A 14,707-nucleotide genomic window follows, 5' to 3' on the forward strand; every position below is an offset into this window, starting at 1 on the left:
GGAGACGCGAAGGGCAGCCCCTGGTTGGGGCGGAAGCCCCAATACCTGTCACTATCCAGCAGGGCTGGCTAGAGCCCTGATCAGAGAGCAGGGCAGCCTCAATGGCCCTGTCATGTGCCATCGGTAGGTTTCAGAGTCAACATCCATTTGCAAACACATGTTGCAAGTCCTACACAGAATGGTAGGGGAGCTCTAGCCCCCCAGGCCTCACAGACATGTCCATCCTGCTCCCCTGAGGCCACACCCTTCCCTCATATGGGCCCCACTCCCTGCCCCGCACCTGTCATCATCCTCAGCCAGCGAGACCTTCTCAAAGTGCAGGTGCAGGCGCTGGCCCTCTGGGGCCTCCAGCAGCCAGTGGCAAGTCAGGTTGTTGCTGTAGTTGCCTGGGAAGCCGGGCGAGATGATGCGTCCGATGGTGGCATTTCTGATCACCCCCCCGCAGGCCGCTGCAAGGGGAAGCTGAGGGTTAGGAGCACTGGGGAGATGGCTGCCAGGCAGTTGCTTGCACAGATGGGGGCATCAGAGATGGGGCCCGTCAGAGCGCCCTTGGCCACATACCGCCTGGCTTTGCAGCAGTGGGCAGAGGGCAGTGCCTGGAGCCGGGCTGCGGCTGCAGGGCAGTGGTTGGAACATGCCCAGTGCTTAGGGGGCACCCCACAGCCGGTGGGAAGGTGCCGGGGTGTGGGACCCTCTCTTAGGAGGAGGCAGCCAGTTGGGTTCCGCCAGAACCGCATTGTCACAGTGGCGTAGTCGGCAGGATCCACAGAACCAGGTCAATTAAGCTTTGGGTCAGAACCCCACGCTATCCAAATTTGAATTTTGGGATTGAGAGTTTTGTTGGTTAAAGAGCTGCTGCAATGGCTGAGCAAAGAGCATATGAGGGACTTGGGAAAAAAGCCCTGGAAAATTTGTGTTCAGAAAAGAGGATAAGCTTTAGAAAGAAAGCTACAAAGGAAGAATTGAGAAATCTGCTAATAGCCAGTGATCAGGGGGCAAGAGCACAGCCCTTACCTGAGGCTGCAGAAGATGCAGAAAAAATTAGGATGCAAAGGGTGACAAGTAAACTGCAATTTGAGCATGAACAGAAGCTAGCAGATCTTCGATTGCTGGAGAAGCAAAAAATAGCTGTGACGAACTGGGACTGTTCTTACTGTGGTGTGTGAATGCTGACAGGGGAGTGTGACTAGGATGGTCTGCATCGGGGGATGGGAGCCGGCCCAAGGGAACATACCTGAGCTTGTAACATGAGAACCCAGGAGGGGGTTGGAGGTCAGGTGACTCCGGGGCCCGGGAAACCGAACAAAGGCTGTGGGAGGGGTCGCTGAAGCCAGAGTGCTGGAAGCAGGCTGGAAGGAGGCTGGAGAGATGGCTGGGAGGCAGAGATGGCTCTGACCCCCCAAGGGGGGTGGGCTGGCATGCCCTGGGACCCCAAGCTGGACCTAACTGAGGGGGGCCCTGTTGTCTGTGCCTGCAAGACCTGTCTTGGACTGTATTCCTGTCATCCAAATAAACCTTCTGCTTTACTGGCTGGCTGAGAGTCATGGTGAATCGCAGGAAGCCGGGGGTGCAGGGCCCTGAGTCCCCCAATACTCCGTGACAACTGGTGGCAGCGGTGGGATCTACTGCACCCCGTGGACGGCGCTTCCTGCAGTAAGTGACTGGGGAGCAGTAAAACGAAGGGGGATTGACGGGGACCAGGCCTGCTGAAGAGTGGGAGAGAGACGGTTATTACCCCTGGGAGTGTGTGACCAGCGAGAAGGACTTTTGCAGTAACAGGGTCCCCCGGGGGGATCGCAGCGAGTGGTCCCAGGGGCGGAGGAGTCTGCAGCTCGACCCTGGCAGAGAGGTGGTGACCTCGAGAAGGGCTGGCACACTAGGGGTCCCCCTGGGAACTGTGGGGAGCTGTGAGCACACAGGCCGGTGAGTGGCCAGCAGGAAGATGTATGCCAAGCGGCTTAAGAGCGACCTGGTGGAGCTGTGCAAGCAGAGGCGGCTGCGCATTGGGAGGTTCACCAAAGAACAGCTCATTGCCCAGCTAGAGGCGGAAGATCGCGCGAATGAACCGATCCCTGTGTCTCAGGGAAGCAGCCTGGCAAATGCAGCGCAGGCACCAGTGTCTGTCCCAGCTGGGAGTGGTCAGCCGGCTGCTGAGGGCTTCCCGAGACCCCTCCTTCCTATGCCTAGGGGAAGGGTGGGGAGGAGCCCAGCAAATACCGAAGGCGCCGTGGCCCCCCCGGCCAGCAGGGGACCCTCCCGGCGAAGCTCGCCGGCCAGCAGAGGATCCTCCCGGCGACGTTCGGCATCCGGGGAGCGGAATTGGCTGGAATGGGAGAAAGAGCTAAAACTGAGAGAGCTGGAGGATCGTGAACAACAGAGACAGCATGAAGAGAGACAGCATCAGCGTGAAGAGAGACAGCGTCAGCATGAACGGGAGGAGAAAGAGAGACAGAGACAGGAGAATGAGAGACAGCGTCAGCATGACCTGGAACTGGCGAGATTGAAGGGCAGCGAACCCCCGGCTGCGGTGAGTGAGGAGGGACCCAGGACTGCACGGAGCTTTGATAAGTGCATCATGGCCCCATACAAGGAGGGGGAGGACATGGATGACTTCCTGGAGGCCTTTGAGACGGCCTGCGAGCTGCACCGGGTTGATCCCGCGGACAGACTCCGGGTCCTTACCCCCTTACTGGACCCCAAATCCGTGGCATTGTACCGCCAACTGGGAGAGGCAGAGAAAGGGGACTACGAACTATTCAAAAAGGCCCTGCTACGTGAGTTTGGGCTGACTCCTGAGATGTACCGGGGAAGGTTCCGGAGTCAAGATAAAACCCCTGAGATCTCATATCTGCAACTAGCCGTCCGCATGGAAAGATACGCCAGCAAGTGGGCTGGTGGGGCCCAGACGAAGGAGGACCTGATTAAACTGCTGGTACTGGAGCAACTGTATGAGCGGTGCCCATCCGACCTGAGGCTGTGGTTGGTGGACAGAAAGCCAGAGAACCCGCGACACGCCGGGCAGCTGGCTGATGAGTTTGTAAAGAGCCGGTCAGGGGGTGGCAGGGAGGAGCCCCAAAGGAACAGGCCCGCCGTGATGCAGAGAGAGAGTCACCCTGGGACCTCCCAAAGAGGGAATATGGGGAATCCCCTCCCACAGGGAATGCCCAGCGTCAGGGACAACCGACCGGCTCGAGGGGACCCACAGGACATGAGCTGCTATTACTGCGGCCGAAGAGGCCACGTTCGGGCCCAGTGCCCCAAGCTCAAGGACAGACTGAGCAGACCGAACCCGCATAGGGTTAACTTGGTAGAGGCCCAGACGGACGAGGGGCAGGCTTCTCACGCAAGAGGGGCTGGCAGCTTATCAACTGCTCAAGAGAGAGAAGGGCCCCAGGCCAGCTCCTCTAGGGGGCTGGATGCCCCAGACTCAGGGTTTTTGGTTTATACGGTGGGCGCGGGGCTGTCCCTCCGGAGAGAGTACCTTGTTCCCCTGGAGGTGGATGGGAGGAAGGTCAATGGATACTGGGATACGGGCGCAGAGGTGACGCTGGCCCGGCCCGAGGTGGTGGCCCCAGATCAGGTGGTGCCCAACTCCTACCTGACCCTGACGGGGGTGGGCGGAACACCAGTCAAAGTGCCCGTGGCAAGGGTACACCTGAAGTGGGGGGCCAAGGAGGGCCCCAAGGATGTGGGGGTACACCCGTATTTGCCCACTGAGGTATTGATGGGGGGGGACCTGGAGAACTGGCCAAGCAACCCCCAAAAGGCACTGGTTGTGACCCGCAGTCAGAGCCGGCGAGGGGCCCTGCGCCCTGGCCTTGGGGGGGGTGCCTTGCCTGAGGCGCAGGACCCTAACCTAGTGGGGAGGGAACGCCCAGGGACGCGGCTCAGGGAGGCTGCAGCTTCGGACCCAGCGGGCGAGAAAGAGCAGGTGGCCATCCCTGTCCCAGCTGCTGAGTTCCAGGCCGAGTTACAGAGAGACCCCTCCTTGCGGAAGATAAGGGACCTGGCCGACCTCAATGCGGTACAGACCATGGAACGAGGTGGCCGGAAAAGGTTCCTGTGGGAGAAGGGGTTCCTGTACCGAGAATGGGCTCCCCCAGGGAAAATGGAGTCAGGGGGGATCAGGAGGCAGCTGGTGGTACCCCAGAAGTATCGCCGCCAGCTGCTGTGCCGGGCCCATGACATTCCTCTCTCAGGGCACCAGGGAACCTGGCGTACCCAGCAGAGGCTGCTACGGAGCTTTTACTGGCCTGGGGTCTTTGTTACTGTCCGACAGTACTGCGGATCCTGTGACCCCTGTCAGAGGGGGAGGAAGGCCTGGGACAAGGGGAAAACAGCTTTAGGACCCTTGCCCAGCATAAAGGATCCTTTCCAGAGGGTGGCCAAGGTTAAAAGGGCGGCTCTAAACCAAGAGAGCCCAAAGCACAGACCTCCAGACTGGAGCGCTGGGAGAAGACCACAGCCCAGTTGGAACCCCAGAGGTATGGGGGTGGGGAAAGGGCACAGGCCGCATAAACCTTCCCACATGCGAACTGCGAGTGCCATCAAGCACCCCCGACCTAAGGGGGGGCGTGGAACGGAAGGGGCCTGGTGTAACTCCCACCAAGGAACTGGAGGGATGCGGGGGCATCCATGGGAACGGGGGTAGGTTCGAACTTCCCCAGGTCACTGGCTAAAGTGACCCTGCTCAGTTCGGTCTCGAAGGGGGGAGAGATGTGACGAACTGGGACTGTTCTTACTGTGGTGTGTGAATGCTGACAGGGGAGTGTGACTAGGATGGTCTGCATCGGGGGATGGGAGCCGGCCCAAGGGAACATACCTGAGCTTGTAACATGAGAACCCAGGAGGGGGTTGGAGGTCAGGTGACTCCGGGGCCCGGGAAACCGAACAAAGGCTGTGGGAGGGGTCGCTGAAGCCAGAGTGCTGGAAGCAGGCTGGAAGGAGGCTGGAGAGATGGCTGGGAGGCAGAGATGGCTCTGACCCCCCAAGGGGGGTGGGCTGGCATGCCCTGGGACCCCAAGCTGGACCTAACTGAGGGGGGCCCTGTTGTCTGTGCCTGCAAGACCTGTCTTGGACTGTATTCCTGTCATCCAAATAAACCTTCTGCTTTACTGGCTGGCTGAGAGTCATGGTGAATCGCAGGAAGCCGGGGGTGCAGGGCCCTGAGTCCCCCAATACTCCGTGACAATAGCAGAGTTAGAAAGAGAGAGAGAGAAAGAGGCTGCTGAGAGAGAGAAAGAAGCTGATCAAAGAAAGAAGGAGGCTGATGAGAGAGAAGAGAGAGCTCGTAAGGGACGTCTAGAGCTGCTCGCTGCTGAGCAGGAGACTCACAGGATGGAACAGGAGACTCACAGGATGGAACAGGAGACGGCCAGACTTCAGCTCCAAGTAATGGAAGAGCGGAGAAAGTCATCCCCACCTGGTACTCCACTTCCCCCCCACCATGAGAAAAACTGGGAAAGGATGTGTCCCATTTACAATGATACTGAGGATATAGAGGAGTTTTTGTCTACCTTTGAACGCCTCTGCAATCTGTACCAGATCCCTGAGGGTCAGCGAATGCCTGTCCTGCTAACCAGACTGACTGGAAAAGCCAGGGAGGTGTTTAATGACTTGGGGGAACAAGAAGCATTAAATTATGAGCGGTTTAAGGATTCTGTGTTAAGGCGATTCAAGGTTACTCCTGAATCTTACAGAGTTAAGTTTAGAGAGTTTAAAATGCCTAAGGATTGTACTTTTGTAGAATGTGCTCATAAGTTGATGGGTTTTGTTAAAAAGTGGGTTATGGGAGCCAAGGTTCATGGGAGTTTTGAAAAACTGCTGGATTTAATAACTTTGGAACAGTTCTTAGACATTGTGCCTGACAATGTGAGAGCAGCTGTGTGTGACAGGGACCCTGAGTCAGTCCTACGGGCGGCAGAGATTGCGGATGCCCATACCCAAAACAGGGCTCGAGAAGGGTGTAAAACCCCGGGGAAAACTGATCACCATTCTCCCCAGTTCAAGAGGAGGGAAGGATTTAAAAATAAACCTGACTCTTCTAAAGGAGTTCAAGGGGGCCCGGAGGGTAGGAACTCACATCCCCAGCAGGTTACATGCTATCGCTGTGGTATGCTGGGCCACATGAGACCAGACTGCCCGACACTGAAGGGCAGCCCAAAACCAGCAACCCCAAATGCCACGGCCAATGCTAACCCTGTTGTTGTAAACTCACAGGCAAGCCACACAGAGCCCAGCATTGGTGCCCTGTGTGCAAATGCTGTTTCTGTTGTCTCTGAAGGATTTGACCTTAAAACTCACATTAAAGCTAAATATGGGGGAAATAATGCAGAGTTTATTAGCAGTGCAGAAGTGAATGGAGTGAGGTGTATGGCATGGAGGGACACCGCAGCAGATATTACTCTGGTTAAAGCAAGTCTTGTCAGGAAGGAAGATTATTTGCCAGGTGAAGATGTAACTGTTGTAGCCTTATCTAAGTATTTTGTCAGGGTGCCTTTGGCTAAAATCCACCTGAAATGGAAGGGATTGGAGGGCACCATGGTTGTGGGAGTAAAAGACATAATCCCTAAGGATATTATGATTGGAAATGATATTAAAGCTATGGTCAGTCAAGTTAATACAAACCAGGCACAAGAGAGGATTGATCCTAAGGTTGTGCCTATGGAGGGTTTCTCCAAAAGTTTGTCTTTGGAAAGTAGCTGTTCGGCTGTGAATGAAGTTTCTGAATGTCTATCTAATGTCTCAGAAGTAAATCTGGAATTAGATCAAGCGAAGGGAGAGGAGAACCAGGAGATTTTGGATGAGCCTAGGCAGTCTTGTGAGCTGATGGCTTTATCTAGTCAGCAGTTTGGGAAGGCAAGGAGAGTGGAAGATGAGTGTCCCTATACCTTATCTGTTTCCTGTGCGAAGAATAGTGACAGTGAAGGAAATGTGCCTGTGTCTGTCAGGGGTATTGACTTGCCTATGGAGGAAGCTACCCCAGTCTCCAAGCAGTTGTCTGTGAACAGCCCGGGGTGCTGGGACAAGGGAAATGAAATCCCAAACAGTATGTCTAGTAAAGGAAAATGCGTCTCCAACTCTTTTTTGTCTGTGGAGCAGACAGAAGGTGCCTTTCGGCCTGTGATGGTTGAGAGTAATTTAGTTGTCTCAGAGTTGGTTCTGGATTCAACTAAAGCCCAGGAAGGGAATGGTCCTAAGTTTGCATCTGCTGGGGAGAATGGCCCCGTAACTAGGTTGCATCCAGTTAGTGGCTTAGCAAAATCCCAGAGACCAAACAATTCTGGTGCTTGTATTTTGCCTGTTGCTCATGTGTGGTTGGAGAAGGGTGTAACAACTCTGTCTGATCAGGGTGATACCCTAGCCAGGGCACAAGGAGAGCAGAAAGGTAATTTGGTTGTGTTACCTACCGACAGTTTAACAACTTGTAGCAAAAAGGAAAAAATTCCTAAGCTTGTGTGTGGCAAAGAGAAGGGAAATATTTCTAACCTTTTATCTAGGAAGTCTATGGGTTCGCCTGAAAGGGGAGTGTGTAGAGATCTGCCTGATGGGCCAAAGGTGATCCTGAATGTAAGTAAGACCCAGACAGAGTCTGTTGTTGCTCAGGAAAGTGTGCCTTTAGAGCAAGCCCTAGGTGAAGAGGGTAAGGGCAGAATTTCTGTGAGGGGTGAATTGCTGCTTAGAAAAGCTCCTGGAGAAAGGAATCCTCATGGTACTCGGTGCAAGCAGTTCCCTGCAATTGAAGGGTGTGAGAGTGATTTAATCAAGGAAGTTTCAGTTCCTAGCAGCCAAAAATTGTCTGTTGTGAAGGGATCCACTAACTTTCCTTGTAAAAGATCCAGTGTGGGTAGCTTTGAGAAGGTCTCAGAGGAAGTAAAAGTTGTTAAGGAATTGAGGCATCCCTATAACCAAGTGGCTGTGTGGGGCCAACTTGTTGGGGAGGCAATGGTGTTGGAACAGGAATGTCTCCTTTCTGATTCTTTAAATGAGCAGTTTGTGCTTCAGGGTTTGAGGACAGATTTGGTTACTGATGTGTCAGAGCAGAGCAGTTTTATGGCTAAATGCTTGAGGATGCGGGGGAGAGGAAGCAAACTCTCACCCGCAGACTCTTTGGATTTGTGTGGTATCTCTTTAAGACAGAGTCCAGCCTTGGAGATGATAGCAGTTACGAATATGAAAACTGGTGGACTGGCTCTGGTCTGGGGTAGTGCAAATTACTTGCCTGGCTGGGAAAGGAAGGACTTGCTAATAGCTGTTAGCAAAGAGGGCCCACCCCATCAGCCAGTGAATTCTGTTAAGCAAGAGAAATCAGGGTTTGATCCTGCAGGACAAGGAGGAAAGAGAAAACTGAATTTTGCAAAGGGAAGCCGCAGGTTAACCCTAAAATGCCCAAACTCCAATGGTATTGAGCCAAAGGGGTGGCATGACAAACATGACTGTAGATGGACACTTGCAATGAACTTGTTGTTATTGCTAGATTTTGTAATTAATGTGTTGCTATTGCCACAAACTGTAAAAATATACAATGTGCCTAATCTTTTGGAGAATTCCTTGAACATGTTAAAAGGAATACATGAAAACACACGTTATGTTAAAAGGCCTTGTTACACTGGGGTTTCACAGGCAATGCATATAAACAATATGGGAACTTTTCACAAGGGAAAGGACAGTCCAGACCTAATGTGCTGTATGAAAAGGAAGACTGAGGCACACTACCATATTGCTTTCATGGCTAAATGCCAAGATTCCTGGCCTATGAAGAACATTAATATCTGCATTTATTCGATGTTAATTGGGTTCCAAACATTGGCCCGAGCTTGTATGGATAAAGTAGCAGTTTTCTTTAGCTCTTGGCAAGATCACATGACACATACAGGAACCATGCTGCCAGAGCAGATCCAATTCACTATTGTTCTAACTAAGTGTTACCTTGAGTTTGTAAAGAGGTTCAATCATGTGGTTGAACATGATTTTGATAAACCATTTCTGTTATGCACTGGTATGGCTTCTAACCCAATACTAGCTGTAGTGGGACAGAACCCAGGATGGGGAGCTCTTGGGATGCAGTCAGTGATGTTTGTGTCATCCCTTCCTGCATCAATTTTGCGTTGGGGGTGTGACGTTATTGACATAAACTGGGACCATATAGATCATTGTTGCAACCAAAGTCCTGTAGTGGCACCCAAATCTTGTATAAAGGGGGTCAAATGGGGTGTCTAGGACAAGGTTATGGTTTACTGGTTATGATTATGCTGTCTATATGTGTGTATCAGTTTTGTAGTCGAAGTTATGAATATTAGCTCTATACTGTCTGTATGGCAAACTTATGCTATGCTTCTGGGTGACATCCCAGACAAGCTGAGATTAGCTCTGCCTAGCCTGCTTGATGGCCCATTAAGGACCATCAGCTATACAATGGACCCATTGAGAGAAGGCAGATACGCCTTGTACCTCAGCAAAGTATGCAGGGACTGGCCCATGTGACTCCAGACTCCATGTTGCTGTAATTTAAGAACAAAGAGGTGTTCTTACACCTGGAAAAGACTATATAAGGCTGATGCCTGATCTCCATCTTGTCTTCAATCCTGCTTCTTACCTCTGGAGGAACTTTGCTACAAGCTGAAGCTGTGAACAAAGGACTGAGGACCCATCCCAGCTGGGGATGTATTCCAGAGACTTGATTTGAACCTGCAGTTTATTCCATCGCTGCTGCAAGCCTGAACCAAGAACTTTGCCATTACTGTATGTAATTGATTCCATTTAACCAATTCTAACTCTCATCTCTATCTTTTTCCTTTTATGAATAAACCTTTAGATTTTAGATTCTAAAGGATTGGCAATAGCGTGATTTGTGGGTAAGGTCTGACTTGTACATTGACCTGGGTCTGGGGCTTGGTCCTTTGGGATCAGGAGAACCTTTTTCTTTTACGGGGGTATTGGTTTTTATAACTATTTGTCCCCATAACGTGTGGCACTGGTGGTAATACTGGGAAACTGGAGTGTCTAAGGAGATTGCTTGTGAGACTTGCGGTTAGCCAGTGGGGGAGACCGAAGTCTTAGTCTGGCTGGTTTGGTTTGCCTTAGAGGTGGAAAAACCCCAGCCTTGGGTTGTAACTGCCCTATTTGAGCAATTTGTCCTGAGTTGGCACTCTCAGTTGGGTTCCGCCAGAACCGCATTGTCACACCGTGCCTGGCCAGGGGGGGCATCCGGCAGCACTGGGCAGCCCCTCCCCCCCACTCACCCACACAGACGGGCTCCCGGCTGCTCCAGAAGGGCCGGGTGGCGTTGAGGCAGGTGAGCGCAGGCGGGCCCTGCAGCTGGTACCCCGTGGCGCAGTAGAAGTGGGCGCTGCCCCCAGGGTGCAGGCTGGTGACGGAAACATCGCCGTAGGCCGGTCGGGAGGGGAAGTTGCAGCTCAGCAGATAGGCTGGGAGGGAGGAAGGGAGAGAGAGGGGCATTTAATGGCAGGGCCTGGCAGGCTGAATGGCTGGAGCACTGTGCTCCCTGGCTTGGCATGCCTGGGGACTGTAGGGGCGGGCGCCTGGTGCCTGTGGGGCTGTGTGCTCAATACCTGGAGGGGTGGGTGCCTGGTGCCCGCAGGGGTAAGAGGGCCGAGGCCAGGGCCACAGGTGGGGGCGGGACCAGGAGCGGAGCCCCTGGGTGTGGGGCCAGCAGCCAGGACCCCAGGTGGGGGAGCCAGAAGTGGAGCCTCGCGTAAAACCTGGGGGTGCTGCAGCACCCCCCACATCCCTAGTTCCTGCGCCTATGCCAGGCTGGGGATCAGCGGGATCCTGCCCCACAGTGTGAGAGCCCCTCTGAGAGCCACAGGGCAGGAACTGGGGTGGGAGGAGGTAGGCTTTCTCCCCTGGAAGTCCCAGCTGCTGAGCTGTTTTCTCTCCTCTCCCCGCATTGCATGGAGACCCAGAGCCTCTGGAAACAGCCGGCCCCATCTGGGGGCCGCATCCAGTGGGCGCAGTTACAGGTGGGTCGGACAGGGTGTTGTTCCTGATCCCAGCCAGCAGGTGGCAGCAAATCCTTCTGTCTGGCCAGGCAGCTGGCCAGAGGGGTACAGCCCCCAGGCCCTGCCCTGCCCGAGGGTGCTGCCTGCCCAGGGACACGGCTCTGCCAGGCTGCAGGTGGGGGGCCAGCCTCCTCGCTGCCCCTCTGCCAGGGGAGCTGGCGTTCCCCACCCCGCCAGGAGCCTGCAGCGATGAGCCTTTTGCCCCCGCTGATGCCTTGGGAACCCCGGGAGCCACGGGTCCGGACTGAGTGCCGATGGGCTGCTAGCATGCCAGAGTCCCTGCCGCCCTGGGGCAGGTGGCGCTGCAGGGCGTGGGCAGGACACAGGTGAAATCTGCCCAGGTCACGCTGGGTCTGCGCAGGCCGGGGGTGCTGGGGCCAGAGCAGGGCTGGCAGGACCTTTGCAGCTCCACTCTGGCCGAAGGGCGCTGCACAAGCCGGGTGGGAAGGCAGCTGACAGTGAGGGAACATGCTGGTGCCCGGGGGAGGGACACAAATGTGGCTGGGGATGCAGCGCCCTTCCCCCTCTAGCACCCAGCTCACGTTGCCCACACACCCGGGCACAGCCACGGTGTAACAGAGGGGACACTGCTAAGCACTCTCCTGCTACGGCCAGTCGCTGTTTCCCAGCCTCCGCGACTCAGGGCTACACACTGACTGCCAATGAGCTCACAGCCTCTGCTTGTGACATCACTCCATCTCCGCAGCAACAAGCTGTGATGTCACAAAGAGGCGCGCCTGACCTCAGCTGGGGTGGAGGAGGGATTTGGAAGAGGGAAGGATCCCAGGGGCACTCCAGTCAGAGCACCCACAGCAGTCAGAGCACCAACCTCTTTCACCAAGCCAGCACCAGCGCCATGCAGGGCAAAGTCTAGTTCTAGTGCAGAGGAAGGGCAGGACCCTGGGCCCCTTTGCACTCGAGCATGAGGCCCCTTTGCACATGAGCGTGATGCTCCGCCAGGGCCCCTTTGCACGTGAGCGTGACGCCCTGCCAGGGCCCCTTTGCACGTGAGCGTGACGCCCTGCCAGGGCCCTGTGCCCCTTTGCACACCCTGGCAGCCGGCAGTAGTGAGGCCTGAGCCCAGACTCCTGCACTCAGGGGCTGCAGCCGACTGTGCAGTGTCTGTGGGTGATGGGGGGTGAGACCACACTATTGGGGGGGGGGTCACAAGCAGTCCAGCGCCTGCCCTAGGAGCTCCCCACGGGGGAACCAGCAGGGGAGGGGAGCAGGGATGGGCGCGATGGCCAGTGGTAGCCAGCCCAGGGCTCTCAGTAGCCAAGGGCCTGACCCTGCTGTCTGGGAATCGAGGGTGACTCTCAGCTCATGGAGCAGCTCAGCAGTCCCCAGCAGACCAGAGCTGGGCCTGTCTGTACAACCCCAGGTTACAGCTCAGACCCTGGCCCTGGCCCTGGCCCCCCCTCGGCCTCAGGCTGGGGAGCGCAGCAGGCGCTCAGTGCGCTGGCGGAAGGGCCAAATCCCAGCAGGACGCTGCCCCTGAGCAAGAGGCAATTCCTCCTGCCCCCCCCCCATTGGGTGCTGGGACCCTCTGCAGCCGTGACCTGCCCCCCCGTCCATAGAGTCCCTGCCCCAGGCCCATCGCGGCCATAAGCACCTGCGGGTGGGCCCTGGGGTACCCGGGCATCCGGCTGGGGGGTACCACAACCCGGCGGGTGGGAGTGACTGAGTCATGCCCAGCCCCCACCTGTACCCAGAATCCCCCTGAATCCGGAGGGGGGGCGGGGGCTGGGCCCATCAGACATGAAAATAAAGGAGCGTGAAGTGCGGCTTTTCCCATTAATTTGCTGCACGTTGCCATGGCGACCCAGGCTGAGGGACGCGCTCGGCACAATCTGTCGTTATTTCCTCATTAATAGCGTCAGGGCGGCACCAGGCCTGTGGGTGAGTGAGGGCAGGTCGGGGGGGCAGCCCACCCCTCACAGGAGATTCTGGGGCAGACAGAGACCCCCCCCAGCCGAGTGCCCCTGGGGGTATTGCTTTGCTGAGGAACCTTGGGCAGGTTAAGGAGACAAAGGACCATGGGAAATGGGAAAGGAGGTGCCCCCATCCTTGAAACCCACCGAGCTCTGCCAGTGCCCCTCAATCCCAACCCGCAGCCCTCGATAGCCCAGCCATGGGCTCCCCCGATCCCCCAAAGCCACCAAGCTCTGCCAGTGCCCCTCAATCCCGACCCGCAGCCCTTGATACCCCAGCCATGGGCTCCCCCCATCCCCGAAACCCACCGAGCTCTGCCAGTGCCCCTCAATCCTGACCCGCAGCCCTTGATAGCCCAGCCATGGGCTCCCCCAATCCCCGAAACCCACCGAGCTCTGCCAGTGCCCCTCAATCCCGACCCGCAGCCCTTGATACCCCAGCCATGGGCTCCCCCCATCCCCGAAACCCACCGAGCTCTGCCAGTGTCCCTCAATCCCAACCCACAGCCCCCGATAGCCCAGCCATGGGCTCCCCCGACCCACCAAAGCCAATGAGCTCTGCCAGTGCCCCTCAATCCTGACCCACAGCCCTCGATAGCCCAGCCATGGGCTCCCCCCATCCCTGAAACCCACCGAGCTCTGCCAGTGCCCCTCAATCCCGACCCGCAGCCCTTGATAGCCCAGCCATGGGCTCCCCAGATCCAACAAGCTCCACACCCCAGGGGTCTGGACTCCAGCGCCCCTCCTGCCCCCTGCCAGGCCATGCCCCTGTCGTGCTGCCCAGCGTCTGCACTGATGAACCATGCAGCCCATCCGCCTTCAGCCCATGCTCCTTGGAGCCTCCCACCTCATCGGCTGGCTCGGCGCTGACTCCCTCGGGCTCTACAGCCCAGCTCTGCCATCAGCTGGGTGGGGGCGAACCTGGCAGCCCCTGGGCTGAGACACGGAGCAGCTGGTGGGCGGGGAGTGATGCTGAGCCTGGGGACGAGGGGGCTGCACATGGTGTGTGAGGGGATTCACTCTGGGGGCTCGATGTGGGCATTGCAGGCAGAGGGGGCAGGGCGAGGGAGGAGACAGGCGCACAGGGCAGGATAGTGGCCTGCCCGAGGCTTTGCTGGGCTCCAGGCCCAAGGGGAGGGGCAGGGGAGAAAGTCCCTGAGCTCCAGGCAGGCCCGTAGGTGTGTGGCTGGCTCCCCCGCCAACAAGCGCCTCTGCAGAGCCCACAGGAGGCTCCCCGGAGGCACGTCCCTCGGCTGGCCCCGTGGCACATGGTGCCGTACGGGAGGAGCGGCTCCGCCCTGCTATCAGCGACAAGGGGCCTAACTTTGCCGGTAATTATGTTAAATGAGCCCGTAATTGCTCACACCAATTATCTCTCCATTAGCGCGTCTCTCTGGTTGGTGCCCGTTTAACCTGGCGATGTCGCAGATTAACTCCGCCGGCAATTCCAGAGCTTTAAACAGGCTAATTGGCCCTGGCTGGCTGCAGCTGTGCCAGGGAAGCAGGTTCACCTGCAGGGGAGCAGGCAGGGCCCGCCCTGGGCGCAGACCCTTGGCAGGATGGTGCCATGCCATGCACTGGACGCAGGGGCGAGATGGCTGAGCTCTGACCCAGGGTTGGCCTAACTCCCCGAACTATGGGAGGGAGACGCTGCTGGGTGTCCCAGGCTGGGGGGGCAGAGGGGTGGCGTGGTGGCCTGGGAGGAAGAGGGGGGCTCTGGGAGGGACGGGGGGGTGTATGTGACCCACACTCAGC

At 56.7% G+C, this 14,707-nt stretch overlaps 1 protein-coding gene across 2 annotated transcripts in view; it reads right to left on the minus strand.

Moving 5' to 3' along the window:
- The window catches only part of SEZ6 (seizure related 6 homolog), a 69,463-nt gene that overhangs the window by 12,622 nt on the left and 42,134 nt on the right, over positions 1–14,707 (minus strand). For both annotated transcript variants that reach the window (XM_065573481.1, XM_065573480.1), the window contains exons 5-6: positions 10,242–10,427; positions 281–449 (exon numbers count right to left, since the gene is read on the minus strand). In XM_065573481.1, coding sequence (XP_065429553.1) covers positions 281–449; positions 10,242–10,427 — 355 coding nt within the window. The remainder of the gene's footprint in view (positions 1–280; positions 450–10,241; positions 10,428–14,707) is intronic.

The sequence above is a fragment of the Chrysemys picta genome, chromosome 19, assembly GCF_011386835.1.
Source record: "Chrysemys picta bellii isolate R12L10 chromosome 19, ASM1138683v2, whole genome shotgun sequence".
NCBI classification, from domain to species: domain Eukaryota; kingdom Metazoa; phylum Chordata; order Testudines; family Emydidae; genus Chrysemys; species Chrysemys picta.